Genomic DNA, 25,927 nt, shown 5'->3' on the forward strand with positions numbered 1-25,927 from the left:
TCAGAGTATAGTGTGGACTTGCGCTCTGTTTCTAAGATAGGGCATGTGCAAGACGGTATATATAGCCATCGACCAGGGGCTATCGAAGGATGATATTAATTACATCCAATAAATTTGAAAAAGGAAAGACACTAATGCATACCATAAACGCCATTTTATTTATAGTGACAGTGCAACACATACTATAAACCATGACATGTGCAATTTATTATAAGATTTCGCAGGGGTACAAGTATAGAACATGTTGAATGCGGCATTTAATATTACCCTTTTTTTGGCCTTCCACTATCTGGCTCATAATCACCTACCATATGCAAAGGTTTCTACCCGTTGCGGAGAGGCTGACCTGCAGCTCATTTTTCGTCATGAGAAAACGACGCGCAAAGACGAAAAATGCCATGAAACAAAAAAATAATCTCGAGAACCTTCGGTGCTTTCAGTGTGACATGCTTAATTTGCCACAGGCTTTTCCTTTTGCATTTTTGGTGCAGCTTACATGAAAAAAACTGTGGACGAATCGTGACCAGTTAATATATGTTGTTTAGAAACTGTTTTGAAATTTGAAATTCAGAAATTAGAAACCCTAGTTCTTGGGCTGTTTGCTCGGGTAAGATGGGACCCAACAAGCAAAACGGGCTGAATGTGTGTGTGTGTAAGCCCAACGTGAGATGGTTGGGCCTTCCTTATCCATCGTCCCACCCCCACGGTCCCACCCACCTCTCTCCCTCCGTCCTCGTCCACACTCTCTCCTCGATGTCGCCTGTCGCGGCGCACCGAGCCTCTCCGGCCATGTGGTCCCCGCAGCCTCCGCCGCCCCGCCTCCAGCTCCGGCGACCGGCGGGGACGCCCCTTCACTCCTCGCGCCGCCTCAGCCGCATCGCCGCATCGCAGGAGGACCCGCTGACTGCGCTGACCCGCGTGCTGTGGGGCCGCGCGCTGCCGCCGTCGCAGCTCGTGCTCGCCGTGCGCCACGGCTGGACCTCGGCGTGGCGGCTCCTCATGCGCCAGCTCGCGCCCTCCGACCCGGCCACGGGCGCCTTCACCCGCACCCCGTCCCGCTTCCCGGCCGTCGCGCAGCCCGCGCCCGGCCCCGGCGCGCGCCTCCACCTCTACGTCGGCCTCCCCTGCCCCTGGGCCCACCGCGCGCTCCTCGTCCGGGCCCTCCTCGGCCTGGGCCCCCGCCTCCCGGTCTCCGTCGCCGTCCCCGGCGACGACGGCGCGTGGTCCTTCACGCCGGAGAGCCCCGACGCGCTCTACGGCTCCCGCAGGCTCCGGGACGTGTACGCCGCCCGGCGCGGCGGGTTCGAGGGCCGGGCGTCCGTGCCCATGCTCTGGGACGCCGACCGCCGCGAGGTGGTCTGCAACGAGAGCATCGAGATCGCCAAGTTCCTCTGCACGCTCGCCGACGACGGCGCCCTCGACCTCTGGCCGCCGGAGCACCGCCAGGAGATCGACCGCTGGTACGGCGTCATCTACCCGAGCGTCAACAACGGCGTGTACCGGTGCGGGTTCGCGCAGAGCCAGGCGGCCTACGACGCGGCGGCGGCCGAGCTGTTCGACGCGCTGGACATGCTCGAGGGCCACCTCTCCGGGTCCCGGTACCTGTGCGCCGGCGCCGGCGTGACGCTGGCCGACGTGTGCCTCTTCACCACGCTCATACGGTTCGACCTGGTGTACAACCCGCTGTTCCGGTGCAGCCGGAGGAAGCTGGTGGAGTACCCCAGCCTCCACGCCTACATGCGCGAGATCTACCAGCTGCCCGCCGCCGCCGAGACCTGCGACATGGCCGCCATCGCCGACGGGTACTTCGGGACGCTCTTCCCGCTCAACCCCGGCGGGATCTTGCCCGTTGTGCCGGCGAGCTGCAGCCGGGAAGCGCTCATGAAACCTCATGGCAGAGAGGCATTGCCTTCTGCTGCTGCTGCTGCTGCTGATGGTAGGCAGCTAGGAGCAGCTGCTAGTATTGTTGGCTAGGATTACAGAGTGTTAACTGAATTTGTAGCACATCAAATTACTTACTGAATAATACCTTGGTACATATAGAGGATGAAACAAAATGGCAGAATATTACTGTGACCAAGAGTTTCATGTCATATAAATGCTTTATTAGCGATATATTCTGTTGGTCGAAAGACCGATACATTGACAACAACGTAAGGAAGATTCAAGAACCTTCTACTAGTAAGTATTGTGTATAGCCTACTGGTCCATACATTTGCATCCATTCATGATGCTTCAAAGGCAGTCAGACCCATTCATGATAATCGCAGCTTGTCGATGATAGTTCAGATTTTATCATTACACTGAAGCCCAAGGCGGCACAGTCCATGCTCGATGGTTGTTCCGAAAGGCTTGCAACTGCAAAGTAATAAAATGGAAGTTTTGGAACCAAGGATTCTCACTGTGGAGTGTATGTACAAACATGCATCTGGAAAATACTAGTTGAAAATATCAAAAGACTGCTGGGTAGATGTAAATATTACCATTGTCATGATCTGGTATCACTCTCTCCAGTTTCCATGTACAGTCTGTGCTCTCTAATGTACTCGATTACTTCGTCGCAAGTAAGATACTTTATTGAGAGATGTTTTCTTATACATTCTCTGCAATTTGATAAGAAAAGAAACAGGAATCAACATCCCAGCATCAAAATGAAAGTGAAATTTGAAGGTGGTAATATTATCTAATCATACAGAAACCAGCGTACATGAAATGATGTACCTTACTCTGGATGAACTGATCTGATTTGGCACAATCTCATCAACCGAAATGATGTTATCCTGAAAATTACACAGGGATATATACATCTGAGCAAATCATCATAGTCCATCGGTGTAATAAGCTCCTCAAGCTAGAACTTTCTCACCCTGCATTCTTGCAGTGTCTCGCTGCTGCATATTAGCTTTTGAACATCTTTTCCTTCCCTACGTATACAAACAACACCAAAGTCTTTACATATGGCCCTGACCTGGAAACAGAGAAGGTTGTGCATCGAAGTTACTTCTTCGATAAGGGCAATTCAAACAACAATTAAATAGGACACCGTGATTTATAAACAAGGGGTGCATAAATTTATACCTGATCTGGAATCCAAACCCCTGGCGTGCTGAATGATTCGAGAAGGTCAGAACCACACAAAAGCATTACATTGACACCACCTGAGAGAAAATGCAGGTTATAAACGACTGATTTATGTACAGGGTAAATGCACAGATACATTTGAATGATCATCGAACAGTGTGAGAGAAGGCATTTATGTGTTGCAACAAAAAATCCTTGCCATATATATACCTTGATCAGCTAAGCCGTCCTTGCATAGAGAGTTCTTAACTCGAGATAGAACAGTCAAGGTGCGCTGATAACCTTTTTGCATTGCCTGTATCAAGAACACAAGCATGTGTCCATTAAATACCGCATTATCCAAACTAAAGACATCTTACATTACAACACAAAATCCAATGGCACACATCTACTAACATGAAAAATCAGGTTACCTCCCATGGATCAACCATCACGAAAGACGAGTTTCCGCATGCCAATTCGCAGAGGCGAGCCCGGTGAGCAGCCGGCAAGAGATCCTGGCCAGCCCCAAATTGTGAATTCAGTCACGAGAACGGCGTCAACACAAAGCGATATACATTTCCAGTTCCGCATAGTACCTTCTTCTTGTACGCGTCGTTCACCGGGGACATGTATCCACCCAGCACAGAGTACCCTCGCTGCTGCAGCTCATCCTTCGCCAGCTCTGTATGAATGAAACACATCAAAGATGAGGTAAGAGGTCATCTTTGCACTTTGCTGATCCCATTCTTAGGCTGCCCTTGAGACTTACTACTGAACACAGTAACACACTGAATCACTTACCGAACATGCGCAGGTGCATGTAGGTGGGGGGATTGAAGCTGCCGGTGGCCACCAGCACCACACCACCTCGATCCCCCCCATCCCTGCCGTCATTCAGATGAATCAAGAAACAAATGGTGGATTACGATGGATATGAATCAAGCAATCAAAGAAATCCAAGAGCAAATTCTCTTCCTTTTGCTTACCGATTTGGATCCATGGAGAGCTTCTCCGTGGGGAGGGGCACCTCCACCTCCTCCATGGCCATGGCCACGGCCGTCCTCTTCAAGCCCCCAGCCGAGCAAGAAGCCGGCAAAAAATCTTGGCTTCTCTCTTCCTGGGGTCACTGTGCGCCGCCCGCCTGAGGTCGCGCCGCCGGCGAGAGGTCGGCAGTTCGTCCGGCGTGTGCGGCAGGAGCAGATTCCACTAGCAGTTTTTTTTTTTGGGAGAGAGTTCCACTAGCAAGCTGTGGGGATCGCGAACTGGGCCCGTTAGGCCATTCATCTAAAGGAACCAACTGGGCGGAGGACGCCTGCTAAAGGAACGAACAGGTCCACTGTCCATAAAACGGGCCGGGCCGGCCCACGTAGCCTTGGGCAGCTCCGCGCGGCTCTATAAAGCCGCCTCCTCGAGCCGCTAGGTTTTGGTGCTCTCTTCTTCCTCCTCTCCTCTTTCCTCGGCGGCGGCGCAGGCGGCGCAGCGGCGACAGGAGAAGGCGAAATGGTGAGCTGATCGCCGCGGCTCCGGCGGAGGCCTCCTCCCTCCGCCGCGCTCCTTCTCGTCTAGATGGATAGATCTGGGGTTCTGACTGTTCCTTTGCTGTTGTTGTTGCGCAGACGAAGGGAACGGGCAGCTTCGGCAAGCGCCGGAACAAGACCCACACGCTGTGCATCCGCTGCGGCCGCCGCAGCTTCCACCTGCAGAAGAGCACCTGCTCCTCGTGCGGCTACCCCGCCGCCCGCATCCGCAAGTGTAAGTCCCAACCTCCAGATCCCTAGGTTGCCCTGCTCATATGCGACTCCGTTCCTTCAAAGATATCTCTTTTAGCTAGATGCGGCGCTTCATTCTGGCCCGTGAGGCCGTGATTGCTTAGGTTTTCGATGCTGTTACCTTGAATAGCATGCTAGCTCTGTTGCCCTGATGTACCATGATCTTTGAGTAGCTCATGTTTGATGTGATGTGGTAGCTTTTGATCACAAGCATGATAGTTTGAAGATGCTATGGTCTACTGTGAAATTGAACTGTAGTTCATCTTACATGCTCTGTTAACCCTGATGGAGTTGTTGGAATTAGTGATATTATTAGTATAAGGTCGATTACTTGGTTGTCTGTTCAAATGCTCCTGTATGTGTATTGTTGATCACAAAATTTTGCAGCCAGCCTTTAGTGTTTAAGTTTGATTTAGTGCATGAGAGTTGGATTGATTGTCATGGTGCTCTTGATCTCTTTCTATAATTTGAAGCATAGCTCACATTTTGCTGTTGACGGAAGCAAGTGTTTAAGTTTTCTTCTTCATCTGATAAGAAATTCTGTCTTGAAACAGACAACTGGAGTGTGAAGGCCATCAGGAGGAAGACCACCGGCACCGGGAGGATGAGGTACATGCGCCACGTGCCCAGGAGGTTCAAGAGCAACTTCAGAGAGGGTATATTTCTGTTCTCTCTTTCGTCCTGTTAATAAAATGTGCCAGCATCCACCCATTGTGAGCTCTGTTTTGCTAAACTGCAATCCTCTGAATGTGTTCTGCAGGAACTGAGGCCGCACCAAGGAGCAAGGGAGCCTCTTCCAGCGGCAACTAGGTGTGACAGTCTCCATTTGTTGCCCTAAGCGAAGCCCTGATCATCAAACTTAGCTTTTTTGTTGATTTCTACTGGAACTCTATGTTTCTATGTCAGAGAGGCAGACGATATGGTGCCTGGTTATGTTATTTGCACAATTGTCGTGGACATTAATCCTTCAGTTTTGAATGTTGAATCGTGTCGATGTCCTGTGTTAGATGCTGCATCTCTTGTTCAATGTGCTATTTGTGATGAGTCTTTTTGTTGTTGTTTCAATATGAGATATTTGCTCAAGTTGTTATGCATGTAATAGATCATGACATGGTCACTCACATAGTGTTTGTCTGTTAATATTTACGCTGTGCAGGTCCAGCAAGAACATAAAAATGCAACTTTCAATGTGAATAGCTCAATGGTTCATTTCTCTCGTAGCATTTTGAGTTCCTCCATTGTCTCTCATACATAGAACAGAGAGATTGTATGGAAGGTCGTTTTGAGTTGCACAGTTTCGTTTGCTAACTCAAAAATCATACAATGTTAGATTTTTAGCATTCTTTGTTTGAAGAGCTAAACTGTTCTTTACTGGAGATCCAAAACATTGGAAAATAAATTATTTATGACGTACGCATTTGTATAGCATCTCAGAAAATATCAAACCCAAATATGAATAAAAAGTCAACAGACTCAATAGTCAAAATGTTAACGGCCGAAATTTATGGTTAGAGGTCGTAACCTCTGACCGTCCAAATCTCTCTTATAAAAATGCGAGTTGGTGATGATGGTGTGGCTGCCTTCACGTTATCTGCACCGTCCGATTTGAAACGTAAGGCTAAGGTGGATTGTCCTCAAGCCACTCACATTTTTGCAAAGACATCCGGCGCAGATATCCGAACTCCACATCACGTCATGCTAGGTTCTCTTTTCTCTTTCTCACCGAGTGTTCGAGAACCCTCCCAGATTCCTTTTCGACGGCCCCTCCCCACTTTTCCCCGGCGACCGCCGGCGTTGGGCAAGGGTCCCTCCCTTTTCTAACTGTAGTTGTATTTAGGGTCTGAATAAATCATATTTGACTTGGAGCTTTTGTTGGTATCTCTCCTTTTAGATCTGGCAGTTTAGGTCGTCGGAGACGATAGCGGTGGTTTCTACCAGTGGCAGAGAGTGGGGGGGGGGGGGGGGGGGGGGGGGGGGGATAGCGGTGGTTTCTACCAGTGGCGGAGACCGGGGGGGAGGGGGGACCAGCAGGGGCCCCGGCCCCCTCTAAGATCATTGATTTGCTGCTAATTAGTAGATGAACAGTGTGTAGTTTATACAAAAATATGTGTATTAGTATTGTTTTGGCCCATGTTATCAGAAGTTTGAGTCATTTGGCCCCGCTGATCCTTAATTCCTAGCTCCGCCACTGGTTTCTACCGTGCTGAGTTTGTCCATATAGTAAATTGCATCGTTTTCTCTTTGTGGTTGTTGGGATTGATATCTTTTTGTGTTGGCTCTGATTATCAACTTCGAACATGTGCCCTATCTTCTGTCCTACCAATGGAGGCAACCAGTGGCAGGAACGCCATGAGTATGCTTGGGCGTTTCAAGCGCAGAGGTTTTCTGCCGGAGGAGAGCTACTCGTTTCTGGAGCTGCCGATGCCAAACTACCAATACATGACGAGCAGTGTATGTACGATAGATATTTTTTCAGTTTTCTTCATGTTCGATTAGCTGCATATTTCACGGTATAATCCCGTCCTTGTCTCTGATTCTGATTTTGATTATTCTTGTGGATTTCAGATAGAAGGGCACTTCGCAGCAGGATCATGACGAGAAAGGTGGATAATATGTCTATTTTTATGTAGTTTTTTTTCCAGAGAACTCGCACTAGTTTCTCTCAAAATATGTCAATTTGCAGAGAATTTAGTAATGGAACGGTCTTCAGTGAAGGCTGGTCTAGAAGTGGCAGTATATGTGTAAGCGTTGTGCCAATTTTCAATGATCTGACTGGACTGTTCGTTTCTAAAATTTAGCCAAAAATTATGTCATTTTTGTACAGAATTCTTGTCTATTTGGGTGGTGCCAAACAGTGCCAAATTGCATAGTTGTATGTTATTTAGGATCTCTATTGGCTATTGCATATGACCTAGAGTTGTCTCTGAATATGTTGGCATCACATGGCAATGAAAATTACAACATTATTTATTCCTGGTGCAATCTTAATCAAACAATATACCATTTGATTCCCTACTTGTAAGGTGGTACATAAATAGTCAAACCAGGGTTCATGGCATCAACTATTTTTTTGCTGTATGAATCACAATGGTGCAGAGGCAGGGGAATAGCCTACTTTTCAGAAAAAATGTTCCTTTTTTCGACTATGAGGTAGTATTAGCATAGTTGTACCAGAAATTATTCTGTATTGCTGCAAGGCATTTTGAGTAACATGTGATGTTTCTACTTTCTACACAAGTGACAATAAAACTTCTTCTGAAAAGTTAGAACATAAGTCAGTCAAATATTGAGTTTCACACTTATGTTGGGAGTATCGAGGTTGAACTAAATGGGTGATGTTTCTTTGGCTGGGTAGGGAAGTAGGAAGCATGTAGCTTGGATCAGAGCACAAAAATTTGTAAATTTTTGTTGCACCTTAGTATTACAATGTACAGGGTTGTACAACTTTGATACTTGCTTCAGTGTTCGTGATATTTTCCACCGGATGACGATGGGAGTGTGCCCCCCATAGAGCTCAGAGAGGTCTCTCTGCTGCAGATGTTGTTGTAGGGCCTTCATGTCATGCGTTTGCCTGATCTCAAGCAGGGCCAGGCCCAGGCCCAGGCCCAGGAGAGGGCCAGACCATCTTCTACATCATTGAGTACATGGATACTGACCAAGAAGTTCATCCACGACCACGCCCAGAGCTATGAGAAGATCCCCCGCCACACCGTCAAGGTTTCCCCTCCGTACAGTCACCGATCTAGGTCCTTAGTTATTCATTTTCCCAATTTTTGCATGCAAGGTTTTTCATTGAAAATTAGGCAACGGTGTTCTATTTGCTGATTGGTAAACTGATGATGTTGTGCGTGTAGATATCCCGAGGTACCAGCCCTGCAGACCTCAAGCTGCACCGATGCCTCATGTTCTTCTGAAGTCATGTGACTTTTTAGATGCCAATTTGAAATACTTTGTCAGATTGTAATTCGAGAATCATTTTCCATCAAGAAGAATTTATTTAGTTAGTGTTGAATCAAACCAGAGTCATGCTCTATATATTATGGGGTTAGGTTACATTTGATAATCCTTTGAGTGATGTCAATGACTTGAAATCAAGGATTAGGCCATGAGTTTTAGTAACCCTGTGAGATGCAGTTTTAACTCTATACAGAATTTTTGAGGGTGTCAATCATTATACAAGTTAACTTTAACCCTGTGAGATGCAGTGTTATGCATGGTCTTGATGATTTCAATTTATCAATGAGCATTCATTTCCTTATTATGCTATATTCCAATTCATGTCATCCTAACAATATTTCGGCTTAGGACATGTCCTTTTTTTGCATTACACAAGTACATAATTTGCTACAATGAAGTATTTTGAATAGGACAATATAAACTGAAATTTGCTACACTTCTAACATACATATTGCATACATTGTCAATGTAGAACACAAGAATTAGCACAATGTGATTACACAGTTGGTCACTGAACACTCAAATAACCGGAACCATCAAAGAACACGACTTCAAACATAAATACCATATTCGAAACCACCTTGTGCTTCATCTCTCAAAAATAGTGCTACCTCTAGACTTTTTTTGGGGTTCCGTGGCAACGCACGGGCACCTAACTAGTATAATTATATTTGGGAACAAGGGAGTATGTATCTAATTTCCAGCAATCATCGATTTTACGCAGGGTGTGTCCATGCATATTATGCATAGATCAATCATAGTTTCTTTCACCCATCTCGAGGAATCAAATGTACCCACAAAAAACTTACTTTTCTTTACGAAGAATTCTGAACATTCCAGTCTTCCAAACTTGTTTGACATCTCAATTAGGCGACTTCCCAATGACTTTTTAGACGCTTCCCAATCTATTAGTATAGTAATATAGAAGTGAAAAAAATGATTATGGGTTTACCCTGGCAAGTTCAATAAGCTCTTCCGTGGCATTGTGAAAAAAATCATCTACCAAATCATGGGGCACTTGGACAATCAAATCTCCACACTTGTCAGCTTACCATGTTTCTTGACTGGCCCTGGAGGCCAGAGCTTTGGCATTATAGCCAACTAGGAGCAACAACCAAATCAACATCACTCAGACTCGCATCTCATTGAGTTTGAAGTACGGATCTCAAGGAACAAGAGCAACACATGGATATGCAGAAGACCAAAGGCTGAAAACCCTACCAGCCCGTCGCTTCAATTGGTTGACCCAAACGCCAAGAAGGACCGTGACAACATCCAAATAGAGAAGACGAAAAGAGGCCCACCAAGCCAGAGTCAGTGAGGTGAAGGCCAACCACAAAAAAAACACCTCTGTAGAACCTCCTTCGGACATGGGGAAGCTGCAAAAAATCATGCTCGACACCCCACACGAAACGGCCACCAAATGTCCCTGTCTCTCCCTAGATCTCTTTTCGCCTTTGTGCAGCCGCACAATGACACAAACCTAGCGAAAGACCAACCAAACAACCCATGTCAAAGCAGTGCTTCTCACCGGCGGACCAACATGACACACTAGGAAAAACACTAGAGCACTCAGCTCCCTAGAAAATAGGGTGCTTAGGGCATCTCCAAGGCGGACCCGTAAACCTCCCGCAACCGTCCGGATCGCGCTATCTGGACCGCGAAAGCCATCCAACGCTGACCTGTATCGGTCCGTGGGGCGGCTCGGACGCTCTCCCGCAAATTGGAGAAAAAAGTGTGGGAGGTTTGCGGGAGTCCGGACACCCGAAATGTAGGGCTCTGACACCCCAGCCCACCCAATCCTCCCTCACGGTCCCATTTCCTTCCACTCCGCCCCTTCCCCCTTACTTTGCATTCGCACCCTCCACCTCCTCCACCGTTGTTGTTCGTCTCTGGCCGCCACAGAGGCATTGCCGGACCTCCGCAACCAGCACCGACGCGCCTGCTCGCCGTTCCAAAGGAGCTTTCAGCCTTGGAGCCGTTTGTACCCAAGTACACTCCGCCCCCTGTCGACGACCTCCATGGTGGATACCACGACCTCCATTGTGTCATTGAGCTTATTTTCAAATGATATGACGTTTTTTATAGTATGAATGATGGTGAGCTACTCGACCATGGAGGATGAGTTGTTGTGTGATGCGCGGCTGGGCGTATCCGCGGATTTCATAGGGAGGACCAGAGGGCCGCCCTTCTGGGAGCAAGTGCATCAAAGGTTTCACGCAGGAAAGCCCATTGCGCCCTATGACATGTACATCATGCGACCACACAACGCGAGGTCGCTATCGTATCGCTGGCACACTATCCAGGTCGACGTCATCAAGTACTGCAACTTGGTCAGTCAGCTCAAGTCAAGGTGGCAATTGCACGTGGGCATGGAGGAGATGGTAAGTTTTACTTCCTCTTTCTAAACCTGTTGATTGATTCATTCACTCAATGTTGGTCTACACATTATATGTAGCCCGCATGCACCGCCGTGTTGTACCACAGGTCAGCGGGACGGTCATTTACATGCACACACTGCTGGATGAAGCTGAAGGGGAAGTATGTGTGGGAGGACATGACCCGTTCCTGAAAAACTTGTTGGACATCCGGGATCTAGTCGAATTTGGGACCTTGTTGTGCTAGAGTTAATTTGCATGCTATGTGTGGATGATTTGTGCTATTTTCTATCCGAACTTTGATGAATATCGGCCGGTTTGAATGAATTTCGTCTGTTAGTTAAAATGCGGTTTGAAATGTATGCGGCTAGCGTTGGATGGCTGCCTCTCGCATCCGTGTCCGCGAACCGGTCCCCCCTATCCGCGGACGGATGCGGGAGGTTTTTTGCGGGTTGCCGTTGAATATGCCTTTAGAGGCTGAGGGGATTCATACAATTATTGGAATTTCTGTTTCTCCAATTGGTCAACTATGAATCTTGAATTTTACGGCATGAGTAGTTTTTTACGGCATGATTTTTAATCATGTATACGTTGATTATATTTCATCCCAGTTCTGCCAGACGTCGGCGGACGGCGGGTACGTAATCAACTCGCAATCGTCCCTGCTCCACTTGTTGTAGGTTACTGTCATCTTTGTACATGACTTGCACCACTGCCGTTTAAATCTCATGTATGCCGCCACATAGACTGACGTCACATAAAAGTTGCGCATTGACATGAACCTCATCAACGGTTGATGGTATCAATGCAGCTCTAACAGCTGCGGTTGCTCTAGCCTCATGGCATCTTAAAAGTGAGGGTGACATTAATCAATGCAACGCCACTCTACTAAATTAGTAGATGCTGATGCTCAAAAAATTTAAATATAAACTCTCTCCATACCGAAATGTAAGTCTGATACGTCTCCAACGTATTTACAATTTTTTATTGTTCCATGCTATTATAGTATCAATCTTGGATGTCTATTATGCAAATCTTGGATATATATACAAGTGTCAAAGTTTGATAGTAGTTGCCCAAAAGATTATAGCACCGGACGTGATCATGCTAATTGTTCATGCACATGAGTACAAATGATCACCTGGAGTATTTGAATTCACAGTGCCATCTTGATAGGGAAGATCGTGCTAATCGGTATCATCTCGACCGGGATCGATGCCCCCAAGTATGTCCTCCATGTTGATATCATCTTGACCGATATCATCTTATTCGGGTGGAGTACAATTCAGTCCATCTTGACTGTGATTTGTCTTCCTTTTGTAGGGTGTCGTGCCTTGCCTGTGATGGTGCTGTTGCCTCGGGTCGAGCTGCTGCCTAGAGATGGAGGGTGGAGGAGGAGCCTGGAGATTGAGGGCATTGGAGACTGGAACTGGAGGGCGAGACAACCTGCTCCTGGCTCTTGGTCGAGCTGCTGCCTACTGCTGGCTATGGAGCTACTGCTGGCTCTGGAGCAGGAGCCTGGCCGGATTGACCGTGATCTTGCTCAGGGGAGAGGCGGAGTAGGTGGGGGGAGGAGGGGCGGAGGTGGAGGGCGGACCTGGGGGCAGAGGTGGAGGCAGGACCTGGGGGCGGAGGTGGAAGAAGACCAGATCTGGCGAGGAATTCAAAATTAGCGAGGGTAACCTGGTCATTTGGCAGGTTTTCACTTGGTCGGAACAAGAATCCGAGTGACCTATATTTAGGAACGGAGGGGGTACATATTATTTATTTAGACTAAACTTTTATATTTCTTTACAACTGGAAATTATCCTTCAACATGTTTTTGTTATAATTGTCAAGTACGTAATGACACAACTAAATATTAAGATGAAATGTTGTTACTATACAATTTTAACATCGGCTGTGAAATTTTCAATTTCACTAAATTTTAAGTATATTATATACTTGTGACATAGTTGTTCCATTTTGGGGCATGAAATCTTATTATTTTTTGTGACCTAACCAAATTCTTATGGATAAGAGAAAAATGAAAAAAGAAAGCATAAATACTCATAGAATATTAGGTTGCTTTCATAAAATTGCAAATATATGTGGACATTCATGTCTATTATAGTTTCCCTAAATATCGAAACAGAGAACTAAGAAGTTGATTGTGGTGCTAGAATGCATGCTTGTCTATTCTGTGTGTGCAAGCTTAAGAAGAACATAAATATCTATTTGCTAAATAAATATAGAATATGAAAAATATCCATGGGTGGTTTGTCTTTCAATTGTTGCCCTTCTTGTTTACTTGGTCTTCCATGGCTAAATATATTTTCCAAGTTCAGCAGCTGGAATTGAAGTCATAGACTTGGACTAGTGCTCGAATATCCTGAATTTATTCGAGGCTTTTCAGCCATATTGTTTGGTTGTATGGTCGCCGCAACTACAAGCTGTCTAAAGATCGACCGGCTCAATTTTCTGGATGTGCTCATAGGGACAGGGTGTGCTGCCAAGAACGTAAGAATACGTGAACATACATGTATGAGCATCTATTTGTACCGTACTTCTGAAAAAGCTTGAACTACGGCCCTTTCAAACATCATGAACGAGATTGAAAACATAAATCTTTATCAAACCATATGAAAATAATTTACTACATGGACATGATATTTGTATATCATGTCACAAAATATCAAATCCAGAATTTTGAAGCATAGTTTAAAAATATTATCATGTTTATATGCCAAATTTATGGTCCAATAGGAATATGCTATCCTTAACAAGATTTGACTTTTTTGTTTAACTAGTTGTTGATCAAGAGTGGCGCACATGATACGTTGAGCATGGTCCAATTGTTGCATCACAAGAGTGGCGCATGAGATGCGTTTCGCAACAAGGCGGTCCTTGATAGAGGCAGGGAAAGAAAACCAGCAAGATCTAAATTGTCGAGAGATAGTTTTTTCAACCATATCTCGTGTATGGATCCATCTCATGTGGTTGCTTTGAGATTGGTACTACTTTTTGGTAGTTGTCAAAATTTATCTTGTTTCATAATGTTTTGTTCGGGTTCCTCGCAAGCAAATTGTTTTGTTCGGGTTTTTCTTTTCTGGTTTTATAGTGTATCGTCATATTTCATTGTGTACCGGTGAAAAACAATGCATTTGTGTCAGATCGGATTTGCTGATTCACAATGAAATATTATGTTACGCTTTGAAACAAGAGGGGGGAAAATAATCTGATGTAACATTTGAAATCAAGACAAAATTTAACAACAACCCAAAAAAATAGTAGAATCTTAAAGCAAGCACTAATGGTGGATTCATGCACGTATGATAAGACTATCATTTCTGTGTTAAAAAAAAGACTATCATTTCTCAGATTGTCGATCCAATGGGCCTGGAAATTTTGAAACGCCACCAAATAGACGAACGTGGAACGGGCAATCCAAGAAAAAAAAAGTAGAACCCCTAAAAAAATAAATAGAAATCCACTCAAAAAAGAGAAAGAAATAGGAATGGAAATTTTTAAATGCTAATAATGCTATCACAGCACAGGTTCCAAATTTGATCGCGCCAGAAACATGCCAAATTTAAACGCCGTAGCTGTAGCCAACCCTTGCCCGCGACGGATCCACCCTAAACTTGGACGTGTCTCCCTTAAATCTCGCGTCCTCCTCTCCGCAACCCACACCGACCAACCAGCCTCGCTCCGCGCCGGCCAAGCTCGTTGCCATTGTTTCTCCCATGATAGTCTGGGCGTCCTGATATATCTCCTGCCCGATGTCGGCGATAGTGGGGCACGACGACGGCTCGCCGCCGTCCCCGCTCCACCTGCTGGAGGTCACGGTCATCTCCGCGCAGGACCTGCACCGGCGCCACCGGCTCAGCCACCGGGTGCGCGCGTACGCCGTGGCGTGGATCGACGGCACGCGGAAGCTGCGCACGGAGGTGGACCTCGCCGGCGGGGCCGACCCGACGTGGAACGACCGGTTCCTCTTCCGCGTGGACGCCGGGTTCCTCAGGTCGGAGACCGCCGCCGTCGTCGTCGAGGTGCGCGCGACCCGGAGGTTTGGCTCTGATGTTGTCCTTGGACGCACGGGGATCGTGGTGAGCACGTTCGTGCGCGTGCACTCGTCCAGGCTCACTGCTGCTCCTGCGGTGGCGGTGGCGCCCACCGGCCGGCAGGTGGCGGCGCTGCAGCTCAGGCGCCCGCGGTCCCTCCGGCCGCAGGGCGTGCTCAACGTGGCGGTGACGCTGCTGGGCGCCGCGCGCGCCGTGGCGCCCATCTACCACATGCCGGGGTCACCGGACGCGTTCGCCATGAAGGACCTCGTGGCGATGAGGCCGGCGCCGTTCCTGTCCGAGATCACGGAGGACGGCGAGGCCGAGGCGAGGGATCTGGACTACCACGCGCGCCGCCAGCGGCCGTTGGTTGAGCACTCCGGGCCGCTGGACCCGAGGGGCGCCGCCATCGAGCAGAGCAAGCTGGCCATGAAGCTGGAGAAGTGGAGGGTGGATCTGTCCCCGGACCATGGGGATCATGACGGCCGCGGCGGCGGCAGGTCAGGGAGGTGGCTGCGCCGGACCTCCTGCTTCGGCCGCCAGGAGAGCTGGGAAAGGTAACTGGTGATGAATCAATCAAGGCGGCCGGGTGGCATGGCTGCATGCATGGCTGGCAGGATGTGCGTAGTACAAGAGAGGTCGATTGCTTGCCAAATTAGTTCTTTTTTGCTCGCTATGAACCAGTTTAATTTGTTATTGTTTTATTCCTTATCACGTCGTGTAGCACAAATAGCAATTAGCAAGAGGAATAAATTTATTTTAGACCCTACGACTGCTCGAAATTTACTTTCAGCCAGACACTACCCCCTTCATTTCTCCGAATGGATTGATGCACGCAAACGTACTTAAGAGAAAGATGGTCGTTGTAGGTAGGCTGAAACTTAGAAGCTAGTAATATATTTATTCAATTGATACTCTATATAGTTAGAAAAGTACACGAAATTATAGTCCTTGCACCCATTTCTCGCTCATCTGTCTTGATGTAACGCCCACGATGCGGCTATATCTCCCACGTGTCGAGGCACGACTTAGAGGCATAACCGCATTGTAGGTTTTGTCGCAAGAAGGGTCATCTTCACACAATCCCATGTAATGAATAAGAATGGGATAAAGAGAGTTGGCTTACAATCGCCACTTCACACAATACTTAAATAAAACATACATTAATCAGAGTACACACATAGACCGACTACGGTCAAAGCCAAAAGAAAAGAAGATAACCCAACTGCTAGATCCCCGATCGTCCCAACTAGGCTCCACTACTGATCAACAGGAAACGAATCATAGTAACGACCAAGGTCCTCGTCGAACTCCCACTTGAGTACGGTAGCATCACCTGCACTGGTATCGTCGGCACATGCAACTGTTTTGGTAGAATCTGTGAGTCACGAGGACTCAGCAATCTCACACCCGCGAGATCAATACTATTTAAGTTTATGGGTAGGAAAGGGGTAATGAGGTGGAGCTGCAGCAAGCACTAAGCAAATATGGTGGCTAACATACGCAAATAAGAGCGAGAAGAGAAGCAACGCAACGGTCGAGAAGCTAGAGTAATCAAGAAGTGATCCTGAAACTACTTACGCACAACCATAACACAAGAACTGTGTTCACTTCTCGGACTTCGCCGAAAAGAGACTCACGGCTACACACGCGGTTGATGCATTTTAATTAAGTTAAGTGTCAAGTTATCTACAACCGGACATTAACAAATTCCCATCTGCCACATAACCGCGACACGGCTCTCGAAAGTTTATACCCTGCAGGGGTGTCCCAACTTAGCCCATGATAAGCTCTCACGATCAACGAAGGATATTCCTTCTCCCGGGAAGACCCGATCAGTCTCGGAATCCCGGTTACAAAACATTTCGACAATGGTAAAACAAGTCCAGCAAAGCCGCCCGATGTGCCGACAATCCCGATAGGAGCTGCACATATCTCGTTCTCAGGGCAACACCGGATGAGCACTACGTACAACTAAAACCAGACCTCAAGTTTCCCCGAGGGGGCGCTGCAAGTGGCTCTAGTTCGGACCAACACTTAGAGAAGCATTGGCCCGGGGGGGCTAAATAAAGATGACCCTCGGGTTGGCCGACCCAAGGGAAGGGGTAATAGGTTGTTAGGCAAATGTAAACCAAGGTCGGGCCTTGCTGGAGGAGTTTTATTCAAAGCGAACTGTCAAGGGGTTCCCATAACACCCAACCGCGTTAGGGACGCAAAATCCGGAAACATAATACCGATATGACGGAAACTAGGGCGGCAAGAGTGGAACAAAACACCAGGCATAAGGCCGAGCCTTCCACCCTTTACCAAGTATATAGATGCATTAATTAAAATAAAAGATATTGTGATATCCCAACATATCCATGTTCCAACATGGAACAAATTTCAGCTTCACCTGCAACTAGCAACGCTATAAGTAGGGCTAAGCAAAAGCGGTAACTTAGCCAAACAACGGTTCGCTAGGAAATGATGGTTAGAGGCTGGACATGGCAATATGGGAGGCATGATATAGCAAGTGGTAGGTAGCGCGGCATAGCAATAGAGCGAACAACTAGCAAGCAAAGATAGAAGTGATTTCGAGGGTATGGTCATCTTGCCTGGGATCCCGCAAGGAAGAAGATCAAGTCCATAAAGTAGAAGAACCAACGTAGTCGAACGGATCCTCACAATCGCAACGTTACCGGAACTACCAAGGAGAAGCGCAACCAGAAAGAAGCAAACATCATGGTAAACAACCATCACATAAACATGGCATGATGCACAATCAAGTATGATGCATGTCCGGTTTAAATGACGCATGGCATGGCAAAATGCAACAAACAATACTACAAATTAAGTGGAGCTCAATATGCAACGAGTTGCATATTGACAAAACACCACATCAATTATTTAGTTCTCTCCCGTTTATGTACCCAACAAAATTAATTATGGTTAAGCATGGCAAGAGGTGAAGCATAATAAAACTATCTATTTAGGCAAGTTTAAATGAGGCCGGAAATAACAAATAACAATTCCGGAAAATCCCCATATGTCATTTAGCAATTTAAAGCAAACAACAATTTTAAACGTTTTAAATGTTATTATCATGATGCAGATGACATATGCAAGTTTTAAGCAATTTTATGGAAATGTTGACATGAGCATGATACGAGGCATTTGTCGCCATGGCGGAAGGAAAAGGGTGCCACGGCGGTGAAACGGAAATGGTGCCACGGCAACATCCCGGTTCCGGCAACTCGATTGAGATGCTAGTGCAAAGGAACAAGTGTGGGTGCGCGAAACGTGCAAGAGTGACGGGGAGTGATCCCGGATACCGGGTGTCCCACATGTCGGTGACATGGCTTACGGCGAACGTGCAAGGAACAATTCGGACACGGTCCAAACATAGGGTGCATCTCATACAACACATGCATTCGGTCCACGAACGTCGTCTCGGGGTTATACCTTCGAAGCGTGCCTTTACGGAGCGGGTCGGGTTTGTAGTGGAAGTAGTGGAAGTAGACGTTCTCGTGACGGTAGTGGAAGTTGTGGTACTATCGGTCCTCGACGGTAGTGGTACACGTTTTTCTGTAGATGTTCGGGTCATCGTGGAGGGACTTGCCGCATCGCTGGGCGTAGTCCTACACTTGGTCTTGTCGGATGCACGACAACGGTAGTGGAACTTGGCGCTTGAGGTTCGAATACGGGGTCGCACGTGCAGCCGTTCATAGTCAAACTTCGCGCATCCGGGTCGAGTACTTGGCGAGTCCGCACGTAGAGGTACTTGGCGAAAAATCCTGGAGACGATGTGTCCGCGTACGGTTCTTGGCGGCGTTCTTGCTGGTCCAAAAGAAGCAAGACAGGAGGCCGGCGGAAGGGACTTGGCGCTGGTCGATGCGGGCGAGCGGAGGCGCGTCCTCCTCCCCGCTCGAACGAAGCAGAGGCGGGGCAGGGGGCTTGGACACGTAGAGGCGCTGGAGGTGACGAGCTCCTGGTCGAGCAGAGGGCTCGGGCGCAGAACTTGAGATGACGAAGGCGAAGGGGAACGCGACGAGGCGGACGGCGGCGGCTTGCTCGCCGGCACGGCTGGAGGCGGAGGTCACCAGTGCCCGCACATGGTGAGGTGAGGAGGAGGCGAGATGGCGCGGCAGCGGCCTGGTTCTGCGGTGGCTGGCGGCGGATGCAGGCGACGAGGAGGAGGCAGAGGGGACGGGACAAGGGCGCGGCTGCTGATGGAAGGGGGCGCGACGGCGGCGAGGAGGCCGGCGGGGCTCCGGCCTGGTTCTCTTCTCCGGCGAGGGCGGAGCGCGGGTCTCGTACTGGAGGCGCGCGGATGCGGGGGCGAGGGGATCAGGCGCGATGCGGGTGTGTGAGTGGCGGCGGTGTGGGAGGACGAGAGGGAGAGATTGAGAGGAGGGGGTCGGGGCTAGGGTTAACAGGGCACCGGCTGGGCTGCGGATGGGCCTTGGAGGCTGGGCCTAGGAGGTTAGACGGGCTGGTTGCAGCTTCGGAGCAAAAAGGCCAACCTTTTCGCTATTTCCCACCTACAGAAAAATAGACAGAAGGAAAAGGGAAGGAAAGAAAATAGCTAGGGGTTTTGGAAAATGCTGAAACTTCTCCTACGGAGTCTAAGAATTATACTTAGCCCAAGAAAAGAAGTTTCACGCAATGGAAGAGTTTAATTCAAACTCATTTGAATTTAATTCAAATGGTTTGAACTAGGACGAGGTTTTAGGAGTGCCCCAAAATATTGAGACTTTAGGAGGAGCCTCAATAAAAGAGATAAGAATTGTTGGCAAAGTTTGAGGCAAGGAATTGAGATAGAAAATGCATGGAACTTAAACTGCAGGTGTGTTATGGTGATTCCAAAGATAATGGAATATTTTTAATATAACTCCCTAAATATTAGGAGGATATGTTATAAAGAGAAATCACCATGTGAATTCCCTCGATTTAAATAGATCAAAAGATCTATGCAATTTATTTAGTTGAGGTTTAAAAAATTAAAAGACATGCTGGCATGATGACATGATGCAATGCAAAAATAAATAGAGCAAGCACAAAAGAAACACACGGTGATCACGAAAATATGGAAGTCTTCTGAAGCGTCGGTCTCGGGGCATCACACTTGACCTTCCCACATAATATGTCCGTTTCCCACTCTCCTTCGTTACCCTTACTTGCTGGACGGGAATTTAGTAGGTTCTAACCCTGAAACTTCATGATGTCCGTTATGGCGGTGAGCTTCTCCCACTCATAGTGGTGATTTGGTCTCTATCCATCGCCATCATCTCTACCCCTTCCTTATTTTCCATCGAAAGTTCATGATGCATGTTCTTATTCTCTATTAACATTCATTTGAGGTTCTCGTTGAGAATGCCAATAGCATGGTTCTTTTAGTTATGTTTGTTGCTACCTTCTTCTGTCATTGTTTGCAAATTTTTCCATTTAGGGCCTTACTCATGATGGGCGAACTCCTTCACGTTTTAAATATGATGTGATTGGGATATGACCCTGCCCCCACCATGTCAAAGCCATCCCTAAGTTCTCCCACAATGCACCTGCCAACACCTATTTTCCTGGAGGCTTTTCCACTTGACATTCACAAGGATAATTTGCTACCGAACGCATGGACCCTTTATGGGCTTAGGTGTGAAGGAGCAAGCATGATAGAGTGGCAAGTAGATGCACAATCACACGCTTGGAACTACCAAACTCGTCAGATAGGCTCTCAAGCGCCAAACACATCTGATACTATCGAATTAAGCCTCAGGAGCAACCAGGCCCCACCACGAAGCCATTGAGTCGAGCAGAGGGTCCTCTCAATGCCAAGCTATCTCTAGAACTTTAAAGCACCATCCCCGACACTACCAAACCAACAACATTCCTTGGATACTACATGCGTCGAGGACTATCGGGGTTAACCATTCGGTAGTACCAAACCTCGTTGCCTGGGTACGATCACCATGTGACTCCACTAGATTGTAAGTGGCCTTTGGCACACTAAAACGTAGGTTATGAGGCTAGACTATAAATAACTCTTCATCCCCTCCTTAGGACTAAGTTTATGCGGCGCTCGCTAAGAGCGGTCTCAGGCCCTTTGCCGCGAGTGGGTGACTACAACATGGGCCCATCTAAATTGGTGGTTGAAACACTCTCGTGTGCACACCACCTTATCCATCCGGTCTGCTCCGCTGGCGTCCTATAACCAACAACAGCAGCGGCTGATCTCATAGCTAGGAGGATGGCACACTCTGTTCTTCGCCGCATCTGCATGTTGCCCGGGATCAGCCCACTACTCCTTGATATCATGATATGTCAACGGCGCCCTGGCCTTTATGTAGTTCTGATTACTAGCTCCTCTCAAGGCCACCATGTGCTTCTGCACATCGGGCACGGACGTTGTGCTCGACCTTGCCACCTCTCATGGTTCTTGCTCCTTTATTTTTATGTTGCGGGTCTTGTGTCATCTCCACCTAAATTCCCATGGTCTATGGGATCTGCGCGTGTCTTGTATGCTTGCTCCCACACCACGTCCCCGTATTCCATCAATCCTGGCTCACTTTCCTCTTTGTAGTTGTTACCGACCAGAAAGACAAGGACTTGTGTTATATCCATCTCTTATCCACTGCCATGGAGGATCTCCACACGACGAGGGCCCTCTCCCAAGTGCAGCTAGTGGTACACGAGACCAGAGGAAGGCGATCGATGGCTGAAGACGAAGGCAGCTTGGTCCTGCTCATTGACCATGGTGGCACAACCCAGCCTTGCTTCGCCGCCAATTGCGACTTGGGTTTTCAATTCAACCCCATCCCCATTTCTCCCTGACAACCTCCTTCCTCTGTCGATAATCAACAATGTGGGACCCCGATACCTCACCAAAAATGTGATGTGGCATCCAACGTGTTGTCCAGCTGTTGCGCTCATGATGGGTACCCCCTGGTAGATGCTTCTACATGGACGGGAAGGGCCTCTCAATGCTCCATAGGATCAAGGGGTAACAACATTAACATCCACAACAATGGAAGATGGTGAGCACCAAGCCCACAAATCCATCTAAGCATTTCCAGTTTTGTTGTTAGATGATAACACCATTTTGGGGAAAGATCTTACTACGACATCATTAATGGCTTAATGCGTCCAATACAATCACTTGTAAGATTGTTGAAACCCAAGTTGTGATCTACGTGCTCCTTAAATAATGTGACAAAAGCTATAGAAACTGTCTGGTAAGATATATATGTGTGTTGTTGTGTGTAGAGGCTTCTCAAAACTGTTCCAACCCGACAATTCTTAGATGTCCCTTTTCAAATTTATTTCATGTGGACTCATGTAATCAATCCATGCCTTTTGTTGGACTGTAGGCTTTAGAGTTCTGATGTTCTGCAGACACCTGATGTTGACCGTGCACTTTTCCTCAACTAACAAAATTATTCGTTCGTATGTCTTTGAACGAGTATGCCAACCTTCATTCTTGGATGATTGCGGCGGGCTAGAAATTGAACATATCCTTCATCTGAATTTGGATTATTTGTTATCCGTTAAGGGAATCAGATAAAGATAAAAGGTAATCGTGTGCATGTTTTGTTGTTTCTACCTTTTCCTACAAGAAGGTTATAAAACAATTTGATCTTGGGAATTCGTGTCCAGGTCTCATTGTTTTATAAATTGTACACGTTGGTTTTGCAAATGATTTTGGTAAATTTACATTTTATGGTATTGCTTATCATCATTTTTGTGTAGCTCATTGTACATTGGTTGACTGTACAAGCTATTTAGGTGTGGGACCACTATTGATGGAATAGCACCCAACCAAACCATGTGATTGTTATCATGTTGTGAATGCACATGCTATTCAATTGCACATGGTGATCCTTATATATGTTTATTAACAATGCGTGTGCTAGGGAGACATGCATATGTCTTCTTTGCTATGTACGTAGAGTGATGAGTAGGATAGAAGTTGAGGCCTCCTTTGGTTAATGGGATAGGATTATCACGGAAATAGGAAACTTGTAGGAAATGAGATGACATGTATCTCAAATCCTATGAGTAGAATTAGGAAAAGAAATCATTTGATTCACAGCATAGGAAATTTTCCATTGAGACTAGGCTAATATTTATTTTTCCATTGAAATGTGAAGGATAGGAACCAATACTATGTAGAAATAGGAATCCATTCCTATGAACCAAAGTGCTCTAAAGGGAAAAAATCTACAAGAATCGTATCCTACATAATTCCTATGAAATTCCTCCAAACCAAAGGAGGCCTGCCTAAGGTGCAAAAAATAGAAAGAAAACAATCATATGGGACGTCAAATTGGAGCTCGATGCTCAAGGCACTTGAAATGGATACGTTATGACTCCCGAGCCCATCCACCCACTGTAGTTTTTTCTACGGATAGCCTTCATGTGGGCTTTATTGCACAAGGAATGTAAAATGACTTCATTTATAATGTCATTTAAATTAAAATCGGGAGGATCTCCATCCCAAACAGAAGAGGAACTAGAATCAGAAGCATGTCTTGCTAGTTTATGTGCCACTTTATTGACTTCCCTTGGGCAATGCTGAATAGAGACTGTGCCAAGGCTCTGAACCACCTCACTGTAGTTAGATATAAAACACTCCCTCCGTCCCATAATATAAGAAGTTTTTCTAACATATGTTAGCTTGCAAAAACATCTTCTATTATAGTACGAAGAGAGTAACATTTGCAGTAACCACCTCAAGATATCGTGTATCCCACTCCAATCGTTGTGTCCAATGTCCAACGAACATTTATAGATGTGCACAGTGATGATGCCCCATATCCGCTTATTTCAAAAAAAATAAATCATTGGACATGTATATTTTATGAAATACATCTATATTTAAGAAATATATACTTTTCATCGCATAGTCTATATTTGGTCCCTCAACTCTGAAACCGGACAACTTGCACCCTCAACTACCGAAACCGGACAAGGTTTGTCCTTGCACTCGTTATTGACTGGTTTAGGTGCTGACTCACCCTTGTTTTAAGCGGTGCTGGCTAAAATCCATGTTTTTTTTTGAAAACCACGTACTTTTTTCAAATCCATGTAATTTCTTCGAGTTAGCATAGCTTTTTCAAATCAGTGAATTTTTTAAAGTCGTGTACTTTTTTCAAGTTCATGTGATTCTTTCAAATTAGTGCACTTTTTCCAAATCTGCATACATTTTTCAAGTCCTCATACTTTTTTCAAACTTGCAAGTTCGCACATTTTTTTCAAATCCACGTACTTTTTCCAGATCGGCATATTTTCTTTAGTTCCTTTTTTTTCAAATTCATGAAGTTTTTCCAAATAAAGTACACGCATTTGAAAAAGTAGATGAATTTGAAAAATATACTATTACTTGAAAATAATATCGGGATTAAGAAAAGTACATGAATTTGGAAAACTTACACAAACTTCAAAAACAAAGTGGATTTGGAAAAGTATTCAAATTTGAACAACCTTCAGGGATTTGAAAATTTTCACGAATTGGAGTCAACAGTGTCAAAACCAGGGTGAGTCACCACCAAAACATAGTCCATGGACAAACCTTGTCCAACTGTCCTGAGCTTCGGCCCATTTAGTGCTCCCTTCGCTCATTCAACTTTTCTCTCGCTCATAGTAGGTAGGTCGTTCGCACTAGTTTTTTTCCTTGATTTTTTTTTGCTCACTTTGTCTTAGAGTTTACGGATTTCAAAAACTATGAAACCAAAACTGTTTTATGGTTTAAAAATGGTCTGCAAATTTGAAAATTTTCTTGGATTTTAAACCAATATGTGGATCTAAAAAAGGTTCACGGATTTATAAAAATGACAAATTTGAAGAAAGTTCATGAATTTGAAAAATGTTCACTTATTTGGAAAAAGGTTCATGAATCTGAAAAATTCACCAATTTTAAAAAGAGCATGGATTTAGGAAAGTTCACGAAATTGAAAAATAAGTTCATGATTTTCACAATAGTTCAAGTTTTTAAAAAAGTTCATATATTTCGAACAAAATTGAATACTTTTCGTGCATTTGATAAAAAGTTCACGAAGTTAAGAACATGTTTGTGGATTTGAAAAAATGTTCTTAAGAAAATGATCACGAATTGAATAGATGTTCATGATTTTAAGAATCGCCAATTTTAAAAAGTTTACGATTTTAAAAAAAGGAAAAGAAAATGAAAAGAGAAAGAGAAAGAGAAAAAAAAAGTAGAAAACCAGCCAAACAAAAAGCTGAAAAAAACAAGGCGCTGCTTTTCTCTAGTGTCACATTTCACGGACAACAAAATGGAAAAGTAGTAGTAGCATGGCAGGCTAGCTGTCCCAACTTTTTTTTATCATAATCTCTACATGTTACTGTGGCTTGTTTTTTTGAGACAAACTCTGAAGCTTTATTGCACTGGCACAATATTTACGGAGACGAAATCAAGTCCTTGGGGTTGTTCTAACCAAACATGGCGGCCAGCCCCAAGGGATAACGAGTGTTTCACAAGTTTGTGAGCCTCGATATTTGAGCTCCTAAATTCATGACTAGTATTACAAATTTCAAAAGTAGCATGTCGGTGTATTATTTAATGTATGACTGTGCAGTAGATCACCTAATTCTTCTGGTGAATATCATAATCCCAACTTGTTACTGTGGCTGGAACGAAACAATGAGGTGGAGTTTCAATCTCACTTCTCGCTACTGGGCCAGCCCAGGTGAGCTTCGACTGAACACAGTAACCAAACATGGCGGC

General features: G+C 46.0%; 4 protein-coding genes across 4 annotated transcripts; 3 read left to right on the top strand and 1 right to left on the bottom strand.

The window, feature by feature from the left end:
* The first annotated feature begins 717 nt into the window (after nt 1-717).
* Nucleotides 718-2,113, top strand: LOC109779041 (uncharacterized). The gene has a single exon (XM_020337619.4). It carries the CDS (start codon nt 754-756, stop codon nt 1,972-1,974), a length of 1,221 nt encoding a protein of 406 aa, XP_020193208.1. The 5' UTR covers nt 718-753; the 3' UTR covers nt 1,975-2,113.
* LOC109779042 (nicotinamide/nicotinic acid mononucleotide adenylyltransferase) lies at nt 2,084-4,322 on the bottom strand. The gene is made up of 10 exons (XM_020337620.4): nt 4,050-4,322; nt 3,865-3,947; nt 3,660-3,745; nt 3,495-3,578; nt 3,292-3,376; nt 3,079-3,158; nt 2,867-2,968; nt 2,722-2,780; nt 2,484-2,603; nt 2,084-2,358 (listed from the first exon to the last, which is right to left on the bottom strand). Exons 1-9 carry the CDS (start codon nt 4,109-4,111, stop codon nt 2,489-2,491), a joined length of 756 nt encoding a protein of 251 aa, XP_020193209.1. The 5' UTR covers nt 4,112-4,322; the 3' UTR covers nt 2,084-2,358; nt 2,484-2,488.
* A 109-nt stretch (nt 4,323-4,431) lies between these two features.
* Nucleotides 4,432-5,838, top strand: LOC109779040 (large ribosomal subunit protein eL37y). Its single transcript, XM_020337618.4, has 4 exons — nt 4,432-4,566; nt 4,680-4,815; nt 5,387-5,488; nt 5,593-5,838. The coding sequence occupies exons 1-4, from the start codon at nt 4,564-4,566 to the stop codon at nt 5,640-5,642; spliced, it is 291 nt and encodes a 96-aa protein (XP_020193207.1). The 5' UTR covers nt 4,432-4,563; the 3' UTR covers nt 5,643-5,838.
* A 9,090-nt stretch (nt 5,839-14,928) lies between these two features.
* Nucleotides 14,929-15,974, top strand: LOC109779039 (uncharacterized). Its single transcript, XM_020337617.2, has one exon. The coding sequence runs from the start codon at nt 14,929-14,931 to the stop codon at nt 15,769-15,771; it is 843 nt and encodes a 280-aa protein (XP_020193206.1). The 3' UTR covers nt 15,772-15,974.
* The last annotated feature ends 9,953 nt before the right edge of the window (nt 15,975-25,927 follow it).

This window comes from Aegilops tauschii, chromosome 6 (assembly GCF_002575655.3).
Source record: "Aegilops tauschii subsp. strangulata cultivar AL8/78 chromosome 6, Aet v6.0, whole genome shotgun sequence".
Classification (NCBI taxonomy): Eukaryota; Viridiplantae; Streptophyta; class Magnoliopsida; order Poales; family Poaceae; genus Aegilops; species Aegilops tauschii.

Bases quoted from the DNA above. Each gene is read 5' to 3' on its own strand.
- LOC109779042 (XM_020337620.4), bottom strand. From the start codon at position 4,111: ATGGCCATGGAGGAGGTGGAGGTGCCCCTCCCCACGGAGAAGCTCTCC. The intron at 3,948-4,049 runs GTAAGCAAAAGG...GAATGACGGCAG, and splicing joins CTCTCCATGGATCCAAATCG to GGATGGGGGGGATCGAGGTG. The intron at 3,377-3,494 runs GTAACCTGATTT...TTCTTGATACAG, and splicing joins TGATGGTTGATCCATGGGAG to GCAATGCAAAAAGGTTATCA.
- LOC109779040 (XM_020337618.4), top strand. The intron at 4,816-5,386 runs GTAAGTCCCAAC...GTCTTGAAACAG, and splicing joins CGCCGCCCGCATCCGCAAGT to ACAACTGGAGTGTGAAGGCC. The intron at 5,489-5,592 runs GTATATTTCTGT...TGTGTTCTGCAG, and splicing joins CAAGAGCAACTTCAGAGAGG to GAACTGAGGCCGCACCAAGG.
- LOC109779041 (XM_020337619.4), top strand. From the start codon at position 754: ATGTCGCCTGTCGCGGCGCACCGAGCCTCTCCGGCCATGTGGTCCCCG.
- LOC109779039 (XM_020337617.2), top strand. From the start codon at position 14,929: ATGTCGGCGATAGTGGGGCACGACGACGGCTCGCCGCCGTCCCCGCTC.